This window comes from Cygnus atratus, chromosome 9 (genome assembly GCF_013377495.2).
Source record: "Cygnus atratus isolate AKBS03 ecotype Queensland, Australia chromosome 9, CAtr_DNAZoo_HiC_assembly, whole genome shotgun sequence".
Classification (NCBI taxonomy): Eukaryota; Metazoa; Chordata; class Aves; order Anseriformes; family Anatidae; genus Cygnus; species Cygnus atratus.
Window position 1 is genome coordinate 9,820,747 of NC_066370.1, and position 18,335 is coordinate 9,839,081.

Here is an 18,335-nt window from a genome sequence, read left to right on the forward strand (position 1 = left end):
ACTAGCTTCTGGGACTGTAGTTAAAATGCAGCTCCTAATGTGCAGACTGAGCACAGCCGTAGTAACAACTACTGGAGTGGTTCCTTGCAAGTCTGGCAAATAATCATAAGAGAAAAATAGGCTGGAAGGCACCTCTGGAGGTTTCTGTCTTAACCCCCTGCTGAGGGGAAAAAAAATTGTCCCCCATTGGAATGTCCCTTTTTTTCAATTTGGGCAAATTGTCTTGTGTCCTTCAAGGGGAATCTGGCTCCATCTTCTCTATACCACCTATGCCCCCACAGCTCGGGTATAACTTGATACCAACCTGGGACCCAGCGTTGCTTCAGCCAGCAAGTAAAATCTGCGACTTGGGAAAGTCTAATAGAGAGACAGAACAGGTTAGCCTGTGATCTGCAAAGCTTGGATTCCAGTGCACCAAAATCCAAGCCAAGGATTTATTCTGTCAGTCCACGGTGCAGCAAGTAGTCAGATTCCAAGGGTGCAGACCCAGGGCTGTGCTTTAACTGCACAGATGTCTGATGGCTCAGCAGCGAGAGGTCACTGCAGCTCTGCCTGACTGAGCCACCTCAAGGGCCCAAAGAAGCATTCAACCTTAAACAATTAGTAACAGCTTGTCTGCAGCAGGCATTGCAGGTTGTGTTGATTATTAACCTACAAAAAAATGGTTTACAAAGATGAACCAGTAAGATCCCAAATTAAATGAGATACGTACTATGATTTATTGATGATCATTAGCAAAATCAAAGTAAAATACTTCTATTGCAATGTAGAAAGCCACATAAACATAAAGTATTTGTATTCAGAATACTGCCATGTCTTCCAGCATGGCCAAGTCCCTCCTTACACTCACAGTGGGATATTAGCATGTTTCTTCCAGGGACTGGACTGTGTTTTACTAGCCAGCACATCAAGGTCACGGCAGATGCGTGTGCGGGTGGTGGAAGGCTGGATGATATCATCAACAAACCCTGTAAAAACAAACAAAAAACAGCCAACCATGAAGAGGTTGCCTGTCAACCTTCTATATATAGGTTGAGATGTAAATTTTCAAAATCAAAATAATATTTGAATAAACAGTTCACAAGTTACAAATTAACTTAAGAATTTAAAAATAGCCTAAAGAGGAAATACTCCAAGCTATAAGATTAGAAGCAGTTGTTTGTTTGTTTGTTTAAAAAAAAAAAAAAAAAAGGCAAAAGTTAGCAAGCCAAAAAATTTTAGGGGGAGGGGGTTTTACTAAGTACTGCACCTGTTACTGCAGAGTTTCAGGCATACCATCTCCACGAATCTACTATTAATTAGTCTGACTTAAAGGTTCAGAATTGCTGATTAGAAGAAGAATCCCTTAACTTTGCATGTGCAGCAGTCTATTTTTTTTCTGGCTCAAACAGCAGTAATAGTCTACTACAAAACCAGAGGGAGCGATGCTGTAGATATTAGTTATGGTGGAAAAGAGCTTGGATTGAGACTTCCCAGCTCTGTGGCGCTATTTACAGGAATTAAATGTAGTACAAAAACAATAGAGTAAGCCAGCATAACTGGAAACATGTAGAAGTGACTACAGATTCTACAGAACTGCCTTTCAGAGCGCAGTTAATGCTTTGAAGCTAGAAGTAAAAATTCTTTTAAAAGAAAACCAGGAAAAATCACCCCAAGGAGTCCTGGACTTCATCACTGAACTGGATTGTGACCCTTTCTTAAGGCCACTGATCTGCATCTAGAACCATCAAGTAAATTGTCAAAGCACCTGTAATTTTTAACTAACAGTCTTGCGTTTCATGGTGCTTCTATTGCCTACAAAATTGAAAGTAAGCTTTTCAGTGCAGTCCCCATATCTCACCAGTTTCTTCCCATATGAAACCTTTCGGATGTGTTTTTGGTCCAGATGTGGTTTTCCTTCTCATGCACAAGTTATGGTATGTCTTGCCTAAAAAACTTTCTAGCAAAAAGTTTACTCAGTAGCTACAAATTTATCTACATGCAATGTCAACCTCAAAACAAGGGACACAATGTGTGAGATAACGATACCTCTCATGGCTGCAGGAAAGGGGTTTGCAAATTTTTCCACATATTCTGCCTCTGCATCTGTCTCTTTTCCTCTGAAAATGATCTGGACAGCCCCCTAGAAAGATAAAGTTCACAGGTAAGTGACAGTCGTCAGCCCACACAGCGGGAACCTGTCTGCTTTACCAGCTTCCTCCCTGCCCCCACCACGTGCACTCGGGTAAGGTGCTTCAGAGAAGACAGTCTTCATCTGACAAAGCTGCCACTGCAACGACTGGGATGGCTGCTGCACACCAGCTGAGAGTCAGCCTGCATTTATTCACCTTGGCACCCATCACTGCCACCTCTGCAGTAGGCCAAGCATAGTTCGCATCTCCTCTTAAATGCTTTGAACTCATCACATCATAGGCGCCCCCGTAGGCCTGGAACAAAAACCAAGGGATTAATTAACATGAAGGGACCTCACAGAAGCAATAGTTTACTTTCTTCCTGCAACTTTTATCATTCCAAAGACAAGCAAGTGGGGCTAGACTTGTACCTGTAAGAGAGCGTGCAGAGCCTACAGGCGGCTGTGATTTGGTCCATCAACACGCTGGTACAAGGCTCTTGGCTTTTGCAAGCACACGTGTTCAAAACATTTCCACTTCTTTGGTCAAAATCATGAAGAATTGTAAAAACTCCACTGCAACAATCTCCTAAGACTAGACGTCACAAACTAGAACCACAAAAGAGCAGGGAAGGGAGCTTCTGAAACGCAAGGCCATTCTTGATGGCAGATAAAAGAGGAGTCTGCGTATCTGCAGCACTAGGCCTCACCCTGCACGTGCATTCAAACAAACCGGCTGCCCTGCTTCTGGAATCTCCTGGCCAGGGAGCGCAGCACTCAGATCTGCAATGCTCCACTCTGGTACTGGAAGTGGTCCAGACAGCAATGGTAAACGGATACTGCAGAACTGCAGAGCAAACTGCAGCAGAGTCTGTTTCAAGGCATTCCTAAAAACTACAGCAAGGATGCAAGCTTAGAAAAAAAAAAAAAAAAAAAAAAAAGAAAGTAATATTCAGAAGGAACAGGGAAGGCAAAGGGATAGAAAGCTGAAAAGTTTTTTTTTGTTTTGTTTTTCTTTTTGCCATCCTAAGTCTATCAGAAAAAAGCTTGTCAAGAAAAAAAAAAACAACTAAACAAACAAACAAACAAGCAAAAACAGAACAGGAGGGACACACCAGCAAGAAAAAAAGTGGAGAGATGTTTAGCGAAGCCTTTAAGAGCATAATAATGTACCTTATAGAAAAAGAGAAAGCAAGAAAATTAAGGGGAGTATAAGAGAAGTATATCGAAGAAGAGAAACCACATAAGCGTTAAGCGTGTGAGGAAAGCAGAAAGACAAAATCAGCACTGCTTCTGGAAAAGGAGACTGAAGTTACAGGAATAGAGCAGTAATATTCTAAGAATAAGAGAAATGATCTCTTGTACACTGACAAAGATGGGACAAACAGAGATATAACAACTGCAGAAAGCAGAAGGATAGACATACAAAGCTTCACAAAAGTAAACTTGCTGTTAATGAAAACAAACTCATTTTACAAACCACCACCATGGAATTACACCAACTTACTTTTCTGGTGATGACAGTAATTTTAGGCACAGTTGCTTCTGCAAAGGCAAACAGTAGTTTGGCACCGTGACGGATGATTCCACCATACTCCTGAGCTGTACCTACAAAAGCCAGAAATATTATTTTTCACTCCAGGAAGTTCACAAGAAAAGGATATACAGTTGGGCAAGTGTCATCATCTGTTACCAGCAGCAAACCTAACAACAACCAGAGCTGTGTTAATATCCAGGAGCAGGTAGTATCGCAGGCGATATTCTCCATAAGATGCGGAGCAGCTCTACAAAACACTTCACCAAAAGAAACATAAAGTAAGTCTCTGTGCATATAAGGTCACAGAAGCGTAACGCTCACCAGATGGTATCTTCCCAGGAACAAAAATCAGTTACATAAGTTTGAAGACTCCAAATGTGATTGGCAGAGAAACATGCAGCCTAGATTCACTTCTCCAGAAACCCACACTCTTCCAAAAGCCTTTTTTCTAGACCATATTAAAGGCAGCTTGGCTACCAGACCAAAGACCTGTGCTAGTCTTCCTTCAAGCAAGCCCAATATGATGGACCTTAGAGGACAGAGCATGAAGTCCTCCGTAAGCAATCTCACAGCTGGTAGTTCATGAGAACAATCATATGCAGCAAGTAGGAATACAGGTCATACATTTTTAGAGGATGTCCTACAAAGTTCTGTCACAAGAACAGGCCTAGCTGATAGTCTTAGGATCATGACTTCTCTGAAGATACAATCAGAGTATTCAGCAGCTGTAGATTTTTATCAAGGCCCAGCTCCAGCAAATCAGTACCTAAAACAACAACAACAACAAAAACTATCTTTGACCTCTTTGCAAAAAACGTATCATAGCAAAGCCAAAATTGATGGTAATGCAATTATCAGGTTCAAATTCCTACCTGTGAGATGCACAGAAGATGGAAGACTTGATTATGTTTTTTGTATTTGCCTACGCTATTGAACTTGCAAAAGGAAATGGTCAAACCAAAAGTCTGACAAGATGAAAAAGCAAAAATGCACAAGATTCCAAAAGAAAAATACACAGTGATGAGCAAAAGCTGAGATAATTACATGCAAAAATGAAAATAGGTAAATCCGTGTCAAAACTTGGGTTCAGTCAGAGCCTTAAGGATAACTGATTGCTTTCTGTTAAAGCAAGCCAGGGGAAAAAACAAAAGAAAAACAAAAAACTTCAAGCTGCACATGACCCCAGCTTTTGGAGCACCCACCCAACCTTTCAGAAGACTTGTCTCAGTCTCAAGATCTTAGGCTCCTACTTGCAAGAGCAACTCTGACCTTTCTGAGGAAGAAGTTCTTCAGCAACTATTTTCCCTCTTGATGGCACAGCATTCACAAGACCAGATGATTCTGATCCAAGCACCAAAAGCCCCAGCTACAACAGCCAGTTGAGGGAACATGACCACCACAGGAGGCGTAACAAATTGATAAGTAACTTTGGAAAAGCCTTTTACAGAATCCAAAGAAATGACAGAAAAACACTGCATAGATAGCAAGAAAGACAGCTAATTAATTCATCACCAAAAGACTAAGTAACAGCCAGAGGACACTTGGTATTGCTCTGCCTTGCGTACCCACAGAACACGCACATGGAGGCAGTGCCTTCGTTTACTGTCTGTCATGATGGTGCCAGCAGTAAGGAACACATATGGGATGAACCATGGGTGAGGACTGGCACTTGGAAACAGCAATCTCACGTACTTCATTTCTAGGATTTCTGAATTTCATACCTCTGTGTATGTAACTCCCCAGTTACTTTCTAGCAGTTCATTCACCTGCTGACTTTTTTTTTCCTCTTTCAGCACCTGAGATTAACCTCTTACAGTAATTTGGGGTCTTTTTAATGTAAGGTTTAAAAAATAGAGGATTTTAAGTTAAATATGTTTTGTGAGATTTTTTTAAAACTGACTGGTTAGTCTTATTTGCTGGCTTGACTTCAATGCTTCCACTCAAGTGTAATTTGAGTGTCCAATAATGTATGCCTACACTTAAAAATGTCTGTTCTTAACTGCAATTTCACTTTGGGTTCTTGTATTTCCCTCCAGAGCGTCGGACTTGTCAAACCTACAAACACTTTCCAGTGGCAGACATCTGAACAGCCAGGTCTTATCCCTGGAAGCTGTCAGAAAACATCTGAGATGCTCAACCTACACCCAGAAGCTGGCAAGTACAAACCCTGCAATCTAGTCCCAATCTTAGTTTCTAATTCAGACTTAAATTCACTGAGAGTATGTTACTTAAACTGAATTTCCTAACGGTAATGTACTAATCTTTCCAAACTCTGTAAAATACAACAGTGTAGAATCACTATAAAGCCTCAGATCTTCTTTCTTTAGCTTTCTCTATTTTGTATTTATCTTCCATTTGCCTACTTTAAAACAACATTCTATTATGCCATAAAAATTTACTATTTCTAACTGGCTACATGGAAATAACTTTGTTCTTGGGTTGTATGTGGCCACACAGTGGCTACTGAAGTGCTAAGGAGAACCAAGTTGTTTCTTGATCTAAGTAAGAATAGGAGGGTGTGTCTACAGGAAAGAAAGGAAAGGAGGCAAGAACAAAGAGGAAGTTCTCTTCTGTATCGCCTTATTGTTAAAACATGCAAAATGTATTAAGATATGAAATTGAATGTTGACTAGTGACATTGACTGTATTAGTTCAGTACCTCCAGCAACGAGCAGATTTTGAACGCAAAATGCATCTTCAAGGTACCCTCAACTGACACTCCTAGCACAGCTTTGACCTGCGGCCTCCCTGCCCACAGGAGGATCAGCGGAGCTGCTCTCCCACAGAATCCCACCTGCAGGGCTGGAAGCTGGGTATCGGACTGCTTGCCACTGCATCTGGGGAAGCCCCTGCCTTTGCAGAGCACTCTGGTAACGCTGTCCAGCCTATAGGCACATAAATAAAACAGGTGAGTCTTTAAAGGGACGTGGAGTCTCATTATAGCAAAGAACATGAGTGTTACTTCCATGTTGTTTATGGCACGGACATCATCTCCAGAGAATGCAGGGTTTTTGTCCTAGATAGGTCACCAGCTGCAACTTTGCAGTTGTGCTGGAATCCCAGTGAGGAGGTCATCTTAACCCTCCTAGACCGATAGGCCTTCACCTCACTCTCAGCCCTGGCCAAGTGGTTGTCCCAGTGTCTGTAACCAGTCTGCTAACCAGTTCGGCACTAACTTGCTGTATGAACTGCCCTCTCTTCAGTGAAGCCCTGCAGAGCTTTGTCATTTTAAAACACACTTGTAGAAATATTATTGGCTTATTTAAGCAATCTTTTTTTCTGGAATATAACTTGCATATCACATCCTATTGTGATGACTGGTGTACTTACAATACAGAGGTTCTTTCTTTCTTTCTTTCTTTCTTCCTTCCTTTCTTCCCCCAAACAGTAGCATTTTAAAATCTGTCTTATTTAAGGTCCAGTATAATAAACAATCTTCTTAGGGAGTTATTAAAACAAGTTTTTACACTGCCACTTTCTCCTACTTCCCCTACCCCGAAACTAACTGAAATAAAATGACAAGGCATACCTGGCAAAAATCCAGGAACATCCACAAAAGTAATCAAAGGTATGTTGAAAGCATCACAGAAACGAACAAAGCGGGCTCCTTTCACGGAAGAATTTATATCCAAGCAGCCTAAAGTTAAGAAAACAGGGTAAGGTGTTAATGATCTGCTAATGGCAGTAATTCAAGGCAACATCAAAATCACACTCTGTATTTTAGCTGAACTGTCTTGAAAAGAAAAAAAATCTTATCTCTAGCTAACGTACAGATTATCATGAATTTTGCTGTTTCAGTTCTAAGATTAAAGTATGAGTTACATTCTACAAGCAGTCATTTCATTTTTTGGAAATATAACCTGCAATTTCCATATCCTTTGGCAATGACCATTGTGCATAGAGAGCTCCTATCCCAAGAAGTCTCAGGTTAAATTATATTCTTGTAATTTACAAGAAATCTTTTGTTTTAATTTTATCTGTATTGATTTTTTTTCCAGGTCATTCACTGGAACTATGCAAAAAAAACTTTTGGAAAAAAAAATCGCTCCCCAGTTAAAAAGGGAAGGGTGATCTTAGCTATAGGTGTTTGTACCTTTATATCTAAATTACTTGAGATTGAGCCCCACACTTGTATGTCTGACACCTTTGCATTTTCAGAAGAGCTACACTACAGAAGAGCTTTAGGTATTTAAACGCTGTGGAACTGAACTATGAAGTTTCCATATTATGCTTAATCCAATTAATTACAGGCTGCTGCCAAGTCAGTGGTGGTCTTCTACCCACCCTGTTTATGTGCTGCTACCACTTCTCTTGTGCTAGATACAGCAAGCCTTTTGTTACATGTTTTGTTGATTCAATAAAGAAACGTGTGCTTTTTTTTCAGGCAGTTTTACAACTCTCGGCAAGCAAGTCACAAAAATGCACGACAAGATTCAAGACACAGAAAGTGGTAGAAAAACACGGTATGATTGAGTGGCAGACAATACAAACCATAACCAGTTAATTTCATAGCCAGACAGCAAGTGTGCAAAAAAGACAAAACACAGTTCATTAAAAAGTTTCACATCAGACTCCTACAGCTGTCTCCAACCTGATGCTACTTTGGGTTGGTTGCCCACAATCCCAACAGTTCTTCCGTTCATCCTGGCAAATCCAACAACAATGTTTCTGGCATAGGAAGGCATGATCTCGAAGAACTCCCTTTCATCGACAATCTGCAAGAGAGTTAGGCAGAGCCCTCAGGATGACGTTAAGTATGTTTATTTCTCTACATAGGCAAACATAAAATCAGCTGTTAGTATCAGAAATCTTAACGTTTCAGAATTTGCAGAAAAAGAAAAAAAATGGAGAAGAGAGAAAAAAATCTTTTTGTCATCTTTGCAGGAAGCGTCTAGTTCTGCATTTATTATCAAAAGTGCCACTTAAGCATTCCATCAGAGAAAATCATCTTTATGACATTTCCTCTGTAGTAAGCCTGTTTTCCTAGCTTATAACAAATAAAAATCTCAAACCGGATGCTGAGAACTTCTTTCTCACAAGGCAATTACTGGCAAACTGCACGTCTAGAATAACGGTTTCCAGTGATAAAAAGCAAATAGTACTTCTTGAACTCAGGAACTTTCCATTATATATATTTAATACCTACTCTATTTCTTTGCAAGTTCAGAGCGCTTTATTAATAATAGAGACCAACACAAAATGCTCTGCTGCAGCCGTAGCTGTGCACATCTCTGAGGTCACTGACGTTGCGTATGATAGAGGGGAACAGAGAAACACTTTAATCTGCAGCAGAGGGAATAAACGAGCTATGTCAAACACACCTAACTGGAAACACAAATCCTTGGTTGCTGCACTTCTCTCTGAGGTTGAAGTTCCAGTGTGTGCTCTGCAAAGTGACATCCACTGGTGTGTAAAGCAGCATCAAAATTCACATGTTCAAAAAAAGATCATAATTATACATGGAGCAGTGGCGACACCTATACATGGCTGCCAAGTGTTTTCTACTATAACTCCTTGTTTTCAACTATTTGTGACAACTTCACCCATACGCACTGCAGTTTGACAGTCCTTCCAGAGAATGAGGCAAATGAAAAGGTGCAAAAAATGTATTATATAATGTATTATTAATGCTTTATTTCCTTTCTTAATACTTCTGAGAGTCCGTAGGTGTTTTTTTTTCACTAATTCACTTAAGAATGTTTTAAATCTCACCTTTTCACTTGGAACAGATAGTACTGAAATTCAGAATGGAAGAAACTACAGATTAAAAACATATCCTGAGCTTTCCTTTTTCCACTAAAATTAATCTAAGGGCAGCCAGTTGCAAATTGAAAAGTGTTCGCTGAGTAAGGGTGTGGAGAGAGACAGTCAACTAAAATAGCAAAAGGGAAAAATCTGGAAAAATCCTACAAATCTGAACTCTCCCCAGCCACCATATACAAGCATATACAAGCTGCCTGTGAAACTGAGTTATTCCATCACCTCAGAACCCTAGGTCACCTGCCATTCAGCATCTGACTGGTAGAAGTACCAGATGGAAATTTTAATATTCAAAATTCAGACTCCCCAGGTGCTCCACACCTTACAAACCTGTTCTCTGCACAGTTGTTTACAATGTAGTAAGTTGTTACAACTGTAAAAAATGAATTGCTCACTTAGGCAAGCGAATTACCAACATTGCTTATGCTTCTTTCATAAAATCTCCATTATTTATATATTACAATACTGGTTTTTAGTTTAAAAAAAAAAAGTTTATTTCCCTACCACCCTCCCAGGAGATCTGCCTCACTCAGTGAAACATTGATGCTAGAGTTTGCAAGCTTCTGACTGCTTGACTTAGAATTAAAAAAAATATTCTTGTATTTTGTGTATGTAAGTGACTCAGAATAATTGGTGACGTGTAGCCCTTTGAATGTCCTCTACGCAGTTTATTACCTTTTATGATAAAAGTGATAAAATTCAAGACAGCAGTTAACAAACGAGGGGAGGTTCAACTCCACATGGAAAACTGAGTTATAGCATCTTTTATCTGTACAGTTATGCATGCATGCAGCGTGCGGAGATATATCCTGAAAAGAAACATTGAGATTCCTTTTATCTGCTAAAATCTTGTTTCTGCAGCTTTTGTTGTCCCTTCATGCATGGCCACTACACAGGGGAAAAATAAGTAACCTGTAAAGACTAGAAAATAGATCTTAAGCAGCATTATTAGCTTCTTTCCATTATTTACATCTATATATACACAGAATGTAAGATATTTATAATTTTCTCAGCAGTGCTCAGACTTGCAGACTTACAGAGTGTATGATATCCAGCATGTCGTAGGCTTTGGTAGATTCAATTGGGACAATTGTGTCCAGCTCAGGAACCAAACGGTCACTGCAGAAAATAAGGATAAAAGCAACAATATTTATAGATCAGGTGAACACCAAGAAAAGAACTCAGGCAAACAATTTCAACTCTCTGAAACTTCATGGGAGCTGCTACTTGAACATGGGGAAGGAGACAGCGCTCACTGCAGCCCTTTGTGCCGCTGGCCACTGAGGGGATGACTTGCTGCTCTGAGCTCCTTGGGGAGGAAAAAGCCTGACCAACCTCTTCCTGAAGGAGACATCTCTTTCGCTGGTACCCTCTGCCCATGAGCTCACCCCCTGGACACACACTTTCTCCTCCCTGACCAGAGGAGCCACTATTTATTGCCTGTGATGAGTGTCAGAAGGCAGACTGCAGGGGCACGGGAGGCAGGTCCGGCAGCGCTTGGGGAAACTCAGCCATGGGGAAAGCATTGGGCAGAAGCTCAAGTGTTCACCAGAGGCAGCACAGCCTGCCTTCCCAGTAGTTACACCTGGAGGGGTGGAATGGTTTCTCCTGACAAGGTTTCCTTGTCATGTACCTGGACCTACCGCACATAGCAAATTTAGTAACTGCACATTTACAACTCTGATACTTTCCCTGCCCATGCTGCACAATTGTCATTTGAATAAACTTAACCACAGGAAACTTGTCCATGCTTACCTGCCCTGCACCAACCAAGCAGAGAATGGTGGGAGGGGAAAGCACATCCATTCACAGCTTCTTCGGTGTAATGGCTGGGGCTGCAGGATCCTTACCATTATTTGGGTTATCTCAACAATGGTGCACTTCGCGTGGAGCTTTACATTTAACAAAATTGTGCCACCCTGTTAGCAGCTCACACTGTCAGCTACCTCTGTCTTCAATTCTATTAGTTTTGGTAAGGACTTCACAAGTGTTTGCATTCACTGGGTCTCTGGGCTAATTCACAGTCCCAAGAGGTGTCAATTTTTATGAGTCACCTCTGAAAAGGCTTCAGGGAATATTACATTTGTACTATTCCTTACAAAAATACTCTGTTATAAATTGTGTTTCTGCAAAGTTTTTCTTGAAAAAAAAAATTTTAATGATGCCATGATTCATACATTTAAAACAATACAACCCAAGGCTCTACACATCCAATTTAAAACTGAAGTAAATGATCTGCAGTTTGTCAAAATCAGGCAAAAAGTAGTAACATCAGTCCCTCAGCTGTCTCTGTGCTCACATGCAGAGACTAGGCAGGCACAGCTCCATGCTGAGAGAGTAACACAATGAATCTTACAGTGATGTTTCTAGTTCATTTCCACAATTAAGAGTATTGCATACAAATATTTTCATAAAATGTTACAATGAAACCTTTATCAGCTGAAAGCAACCAATTTTAGGATACTGAACCCCAAGCTACAATGAGTACTTTTGCTTTCCCATGAAGTAGGTACAAATGTGTTTTAAATTCTGTCCATTACCTATGGATTATATTCTCAGGTATCCCAAGGGATAAGGAAAATGAAAAAGAGAAATTATTCCTCCCATAAATTCACAGACACAGAGAGGGAAATTATAATGGCAGTAAAATCAACAACCATTGGTAAAATGAAGACATTACCCAGGATATCACAGGAGAAAAAAATCGTCACAGATAAGGGACATCTGGAGCTTTCTAGTAGCATCACTGGACACAAAAGGCTGAGAATTGTGTTTAAGATCTCATTTATCAGAAAAGATTGGCTCCTCATCATCAAAGCAGTCATCTGAAGACTGTGAGAGCTTGAGAAAACTGTCACCCAGATCAATACCGGGTTTTATTACACAGAAATATGAAACTGCACTAGGTTACCAGCAGTCAGTAAGTACCTCTTCCAGAAAGTGTATGCATACTTCAGGCTTTCAAGGAAACAGAACTTGCTTACAGTCAAAAACACCAGAAGTTAAATCACACCACACAATGTAGAACTAGACATCCTTCAAAACTGGTGGCCATAAGCACCATAGGAGCCCTCTAACTTTTTACAGAATCCAAGCCACTGACATTAGAAACAAAAAACTAACCAGCATGAGTTTCAGCACGCAAACCTGACATTTTTCAACACCACAAAGAACCTAACTGGAAAGGGAAAGAAAAACAATAGAGAGGGAGAGTGCTTCTGGACTTAACAGTGAAGATGAGAGTATTTAACATTTCATTTACATTATTAGTGGCAATTCTTCCTGGCATAAAAATGGAGCAAGGAGAATGAAATTACTCTAGTGGAATGGGTTTTGACTGAAGGATCAACCACAATTCAAAGCAAAAGGAGTCCACTCAGATGTCAGTGTGCTCAGGTGAAATATTACCAATATAAGTATTAAGAAAACAAAACTGGAGAAATATTGCAGATGCTGCTATACAAACAGGTAAGTTTACCAAGCAGATCTGTCTTCACATGTATAAAGACAACTAAATTGAACTTAATACAAATTACTGAGTATTTATTATACTGTGATCCTCTAATAATATATCCAGTGCTACATAAAAGATTGTCTCACTTAAGAACTAATCTCTCAATTAGTAGCTACAGGGTAACTGAAGCTTCTCACAAGAAAATAAATTGCCCATCATAAGATACAATGATTAAAAAATAGATTGTTGCTTCCATGATGAATTTCAAACATCACATTCAACTCCAGAGAAGCTAAATATCCCAGTACAATGTGTTGAATGCTTAGAAAAAGCTCTTACTTCAGAGATAATCCCCCAAATTTACCAAACAATACAAGAAATTTGCTCTGGTTTGTCATTATCAAGACAGAGCAGTCTTCCAGTTTAATAAACTCTTAAAGATCAACATCGTAGAAAATTTAAGGACATGTAACTAATTGATTTCTCTGACCATTCTCTAAACAGCAACTGGCAAATTTATTTCTCTTAACAGTGAACAATGTATTTCAGACGCCAGAACAGTGATCTGTAAAGTTGATCTAAAAAATCTCCCCATATTGTTTCAAAGACATTTCAAAGAACAACGAGCACAAAGAGAGGATAACAGTCCCAACTCCCACGTTCAAATCTACACATGCAGAACCAGATGACAAACACCACACACACCTAAAACCAAAAGGAAGAACAAGTGTAGGAGCAGCTCCCACACAGGAAAGTGTGGCAACCTTTCAGGGGTTGCCTCCAGAAAGGGCTGAACAAGGGGTGCAGCTGGCTCAGGTTAAAAGGCGTTTACTCCACTGACATTCTCTGTCTTTACGAGCAAGGTTGCCTATTGAAGCAGTCCCATGCTGGCTCTGTCTCAGAAAAATTCTCTGATTAAAATCCCAAAGCCTTTCCTTCACTGTCAACTACATAATGAGCCTGATAGACAGCAACCTAACACAAAAAACTTATAGCCTCCTTTACCTCTGTTGCTACCCCACCTCTAACCTTAACAAACCAAACTTACCCAACAGACACATTACTGACAAAGCAGGGCAAGATCCCCACTTTTGCGCACTGTGCAACCTTCTGCCTCACTGTGCTCGTTTGAAGGACTGTGAATCTGGACACAGATTACTTTTCCCCATGTCCTGTATACGGCCTGCCTAACACTGCTTTCAGAAAATAAAAAATTAAATCTAACAATGAGCATGTACGTATATACACGTGCACAATGAAACACTTCCTGTATTCCCACACTACAGCACAGAAGTATCAGCCAAGTGCCCGGGCACAAGACACTCATTTCTTTACACTCCTTGTGCCAGAGAAGCCATGGAATTCAGTGGTCAGAGACCACAGTTCTCACAGTTCTCAGCCAGTTTCCTCTTACCTGGGGTCGTGGCATTCACAGACTGGAGCAGGGTCACGGTTGCTAAGAGGTAAATAATTAAAGAACTCTCGGAGATTAAGTAAAGCATCTATATCATTCTCAAAGGCCCTGTGTGCGACTCCTGGAAAAAAGCAATTATTGTAATTATTTTGCAATGTTTCATTTTCGAGTATGTATCCATAAAGATACAAAGAACTAACAGCAAGATTTTTTAAACCTAGTCTATTAACAATTGGGAATTTCAAGCAACCAAATCTGATCAGCTAAAAATGCCTACAAAATGCGTGGCTGTATTAGCCTTTTTCCATAGCAGGTCTGGATTGTTGATTTTATATTTAAAATAACGTGAACTGGTTTGTCAGCTGTCACAGACCTAGCAGGATCCCAACCTCCAGGAATTCAATACAGGTTGCGGTGCTGGACTCGAGCTTTGAGCTGCATGCTTTTTCGTAAAGGCTGGATCCAAGGGGGGTGGGCGTGCACACACACGTGTGCATGTGTGGTTTTGTTTCATCAGCAGCACAGTTAACACAGAATTTGAGATCCCAAATGAGCCTCAAAAAGATTCATGAGTCACCAAGTCTCCCCAGGGGATTTTTTTTTTTTTTTTTAATAGAGCTTCATCTCATGATGGCACTTGGTTTTTAGTTGGGAAGTTCAACCAATCACACTAATAGGCAAACAAGGGATCGTTAACAATCTTTTCGACCTATGCAAATTTCTGGAAAACAAGCAAAAACCTCACCACCCCAAACGTGCCTTGGGAGCTCTGCCCTCCTACAACCTTTTCACTTCTGGAACCTTCTGGATTTGCTACTTTCTCCTCAAAATCCCAGAACTCTCCCACACTCCCACTTTTCCTATTTTGTCTTCCATTACTAAAAGGGACTGGTAAGAGAGCCCTACACGCAGTAAGATCACAAGTCTAAGTAGAGCTTTATCCCTTAGACTCAAGTGACGCCTATGACTACAAAGATCTGCATTAGGTAACGAGCTGTCAAGCCAGAACAACTCTGTCGTTTACTTTGAAGAACAGTTAGTACATGAAGTAAACTATCCAGGTCTCACCAGACACAGCTGTGTGCGTCTTCGCACCCCCAAGCTGCTCTTGTGTGACATCTTCATTGGTAACAGACTTAACTACATCTGGGCCAGTAATGAAAAGGTAGGACGTATCCTAGGGGAGGGAATAAAGCAAAAACAGTAAATGCTAGACCCAAGCTGAAAAAGCACTTAAGGAAAAGCGACGGTCTCTAGAGACTTTCCCCAAAATAAGAAAACAGCATAACATAGGGAAGAAATTCCTAAAAAATCCCTATTGTATTATACTACAAATCCACAAAAAATTCAGTTATCTGCAGGTTACGTGGGAAAGTTATTCTTGACTTTCCATGAAGAATAAAACTGAATCCAATTTAATTTAACCTAGCCTCAATATGGAGACATACTTTGCCATTTCTATACACCCTTTATTTTCAATTTCTGTACTATTCTCTCTGCATACATTATCTGTTTATGCAGAAAAATAATTTAAGACAAAAACGAATTGTTACGTAAAGACAACAGCATGTGCTGCTATTTCCTATGACAAACTAGGAAAGACTTGTTAGCACTGAAATACACTTGATGGAAGAACTTTTTGCTGAGTATCCATGAAACTTTAAATTGAATAGGAAAGAATAATTATGGTTCTACAGGTCAAAGTACTAGCATGAAATGCCTAAAAAATACAAGGGGATGAAATGTTTGTCTTACCCCACCTATAAATACTGATTTTGGATGTTACAAAACTTATTAACAAAAATTCTTCTGAAGCTCTTTACAGGCATTACTCTTTTTCTAAAAATCACTAAAGACAGCCTTTTCCAATATTCCCCTGTCTGTGCTTTGAGCAGTAACTGTCAGAACCTACCTGCAATCAGTACCTGCCAGGAGCACAACATATCACAACAGTTTATAAAATGAGGTAATGGTATGTGTTCAAAACCAGGTCATACACTTGCCATGCTACGTGATCATATGGAATTGGCAACCTTGGCATTCCAGACGATTTGGTAATATATTAAGTACTCTTACATTAAATACTTTAGACTTTCTTTAAAACTGAAACTTAAAACAGAAACTATGCAGTTTTGTTGTTGTTGTTTTTAAATGAGCATCTTGAACCAAGTGAATTTTAACCAAAAAAAAATTTAATCATCTCTTCCTCTATCCTATGTGCAAGATAATGGAACAGACTATTCTGGTCCTGCTGACAATGACATTAATGATATTCCTGCAGCAAATTCCAAGCCTTTACTGTTCCAAAGCAGGAGACCCTCACCAAACAAATCCTTGATCCACAATCAGTCTAACTGTGACTGATCAATGCAACAAGCAGTAGGTCAGGACACACTGCACCCTTACCTTCACCATGAATGTGAAATCAGTTAAAGCAGGTGAATACACAGCTCCGCCAGCACAAGGACCCATAATGAGGGAAATCTGAGGAACTACCCCAGAGCACAGAACATTTCTCTGCAACAGAAAAAAAAACAGACATCTAGTTTTTACACCCTCCCCAAAAAAGTATCTGTATCTTTAAATCTGTTCAGAGATTCTGCAAGAATTCACAATCACAAACAGGAGAAGACAGCTGGGTTTATTTACTGGGAGACAAATAGCTGGACAGAATGCCTTAATGCAAATAAAAGCAAGATAACTGTTTCTACTGTTTTGCTTCTTTCTGTTCATGAGCACAAAAGTACAAACTATCAACAGGCAAGAGAAGGTCATCACACCATACAAACTATTGTTTTAGTGACTACCTTAATCTCCCACATTCTTGCACTAAATCCTCTATACCTGCTCAAAATGATGACAGAAGTAAATTAAGTGTATTTACCTCCCAAAAGTGAACTGCAACCTGGTTTATCTCCCTTAATTGGGCAGAAGGGGCCATTGCACCCATACTGAGAACAAATCCATTACACAATACTGCAAGGAAATGTCCTAAGCAAGGAATTCACTTGTCATGTTTTCCAAGTTGCAATAAATTTGATCTTTCTGTGCATCATTTCCAGCCTTATATTGGAGGAATAAAGGTCCAGAGGGATCAGAAATTCAGTATTAGAAGTGGTTAGCAATAACACCTGGAATACTGAAACCGTCTAAAGTGAGTATGAGAGATTTGGAGCACTTCCTGGAACTTAGTGATACACTTTAACCATCAGTTAAACAGTTTCTGCAGTTTAAAAGTTTAAAAGTGCAGTTTTAAGTTTTAAAAGTTTTTAAGTTTAAAAGTTTTAAAGGTGCAGTTTAAAAGTTTCTGCACCTCATGTTTTTTTGAAGTACTAAAACTTGGTAGAAAGGGAGGTCCATGTAAGGCCTCTTTCAATCAAAAACAAGACTGGCTGGCTTCTTATGGCTACATTTGGAGCTTCGTATCCTGTTTTGGGCCCCAACAAGTCTGACAAACTGGAACACATCCAGGAGATACCACAAAGACTGTCAGAGACTGGAGTAGGCAGTGTCCAAAGAGAGGGTGCAGGAATGAGGTTTGTTCAGCCTGGAGAACTAAAACCAAAGAGAGAGCCTTCTGCTACTTGCAGTTATGCTGAAGGGTTCTTACACAGAGGACTGAGTCAGACTCTTCAAAGACCCATTCTTTGAGGAGCAATGGGTTCAAGTCACGGCAAGAGAAATTTCAACTAGATAAAAGAAAAAAAAATAATTCAAAATAAAAAAAAAATCTATGAGGATGGTTTAGCACTGGAACACAGGCCCAGCAAGGCTGTCAAATCTCCATCCCTAGAGATATTCATAACATGACAGGACAAGATTAAGCAACCTGGTTTACCTTTAAAGTTGACCCTGCTTTGAGCAGAGTGTTGGCCTATGAACCTCCAGATGTCCCTTCTGACCTGAATTATTCTGTAATTCTATTTTAAAGTGGTAAAGCTGATGGTTGGCCATGGTCAGCCATTAATCAAAGAAACAGAAAAGCAAGAGAAAAGTTAATTTTGAAAAAACCCATTGCCCCAAACATACCACGTGGTTGTAAAAAAGAAAGAACTGGAAA

At 39.9% G+C, this 18,335-nt stretch overlaps 1 protein-coding gene across 2 annotated transcripts in view; it reads right to left on the reverse strand.

Annotated features, from left to right (window-relative positions):
* Positions 1–695: 695 nt before the first annotated feature.
* The window catches only part of PCCB (propionyl-CoA carboxylase subunit beta), a 29,031-nt gene continuing 11,391 nt past the window's right edge, over positions 696–18,335 (reverse strand). For both annotated transcript variants that reach the window (XM_035544654.2, XM_035544655.2), the window contains exons 6-15: positions 16,682–16,792; positions 15,344–15,452; positions 14,276–14,396; positions 10,445–10,526; positions 8,239–8,362; positions 7,177–7,284; positions 3,618–3,718; positions 2,328–2,426; positions 2,029–2,122; positions 696–968 (exon numbers count right to left, since the gene is read on the reverse strand). In XM_035544654.2, the coding sequence (XP_035400547.1) occupies positions 847–968; positions 2,029–2,122; positions 2,328–2,426; positions 3,618–3,718; positions 7,177–7,284; positions 8,239–8,362; positions 10,445–10,526; positions 14,276–14,396; positions 15,344–15,452; positions 16,682–16,792 (1,071 nt within the window). In that variant the 3' untranslated portion in view covers positions 696–846. The remainder of the gene's footprint in view (positions 969–2,028; positions 2,123–2,327; positions 2,427–3,617; positions 3,719–7,176; positions 7,285–8,238; positions 8,363–10,444; positions 10,527–14,275; positions 14,397–15,343; positions 15,453–16,681; positions 16,793–18,335) is intronic.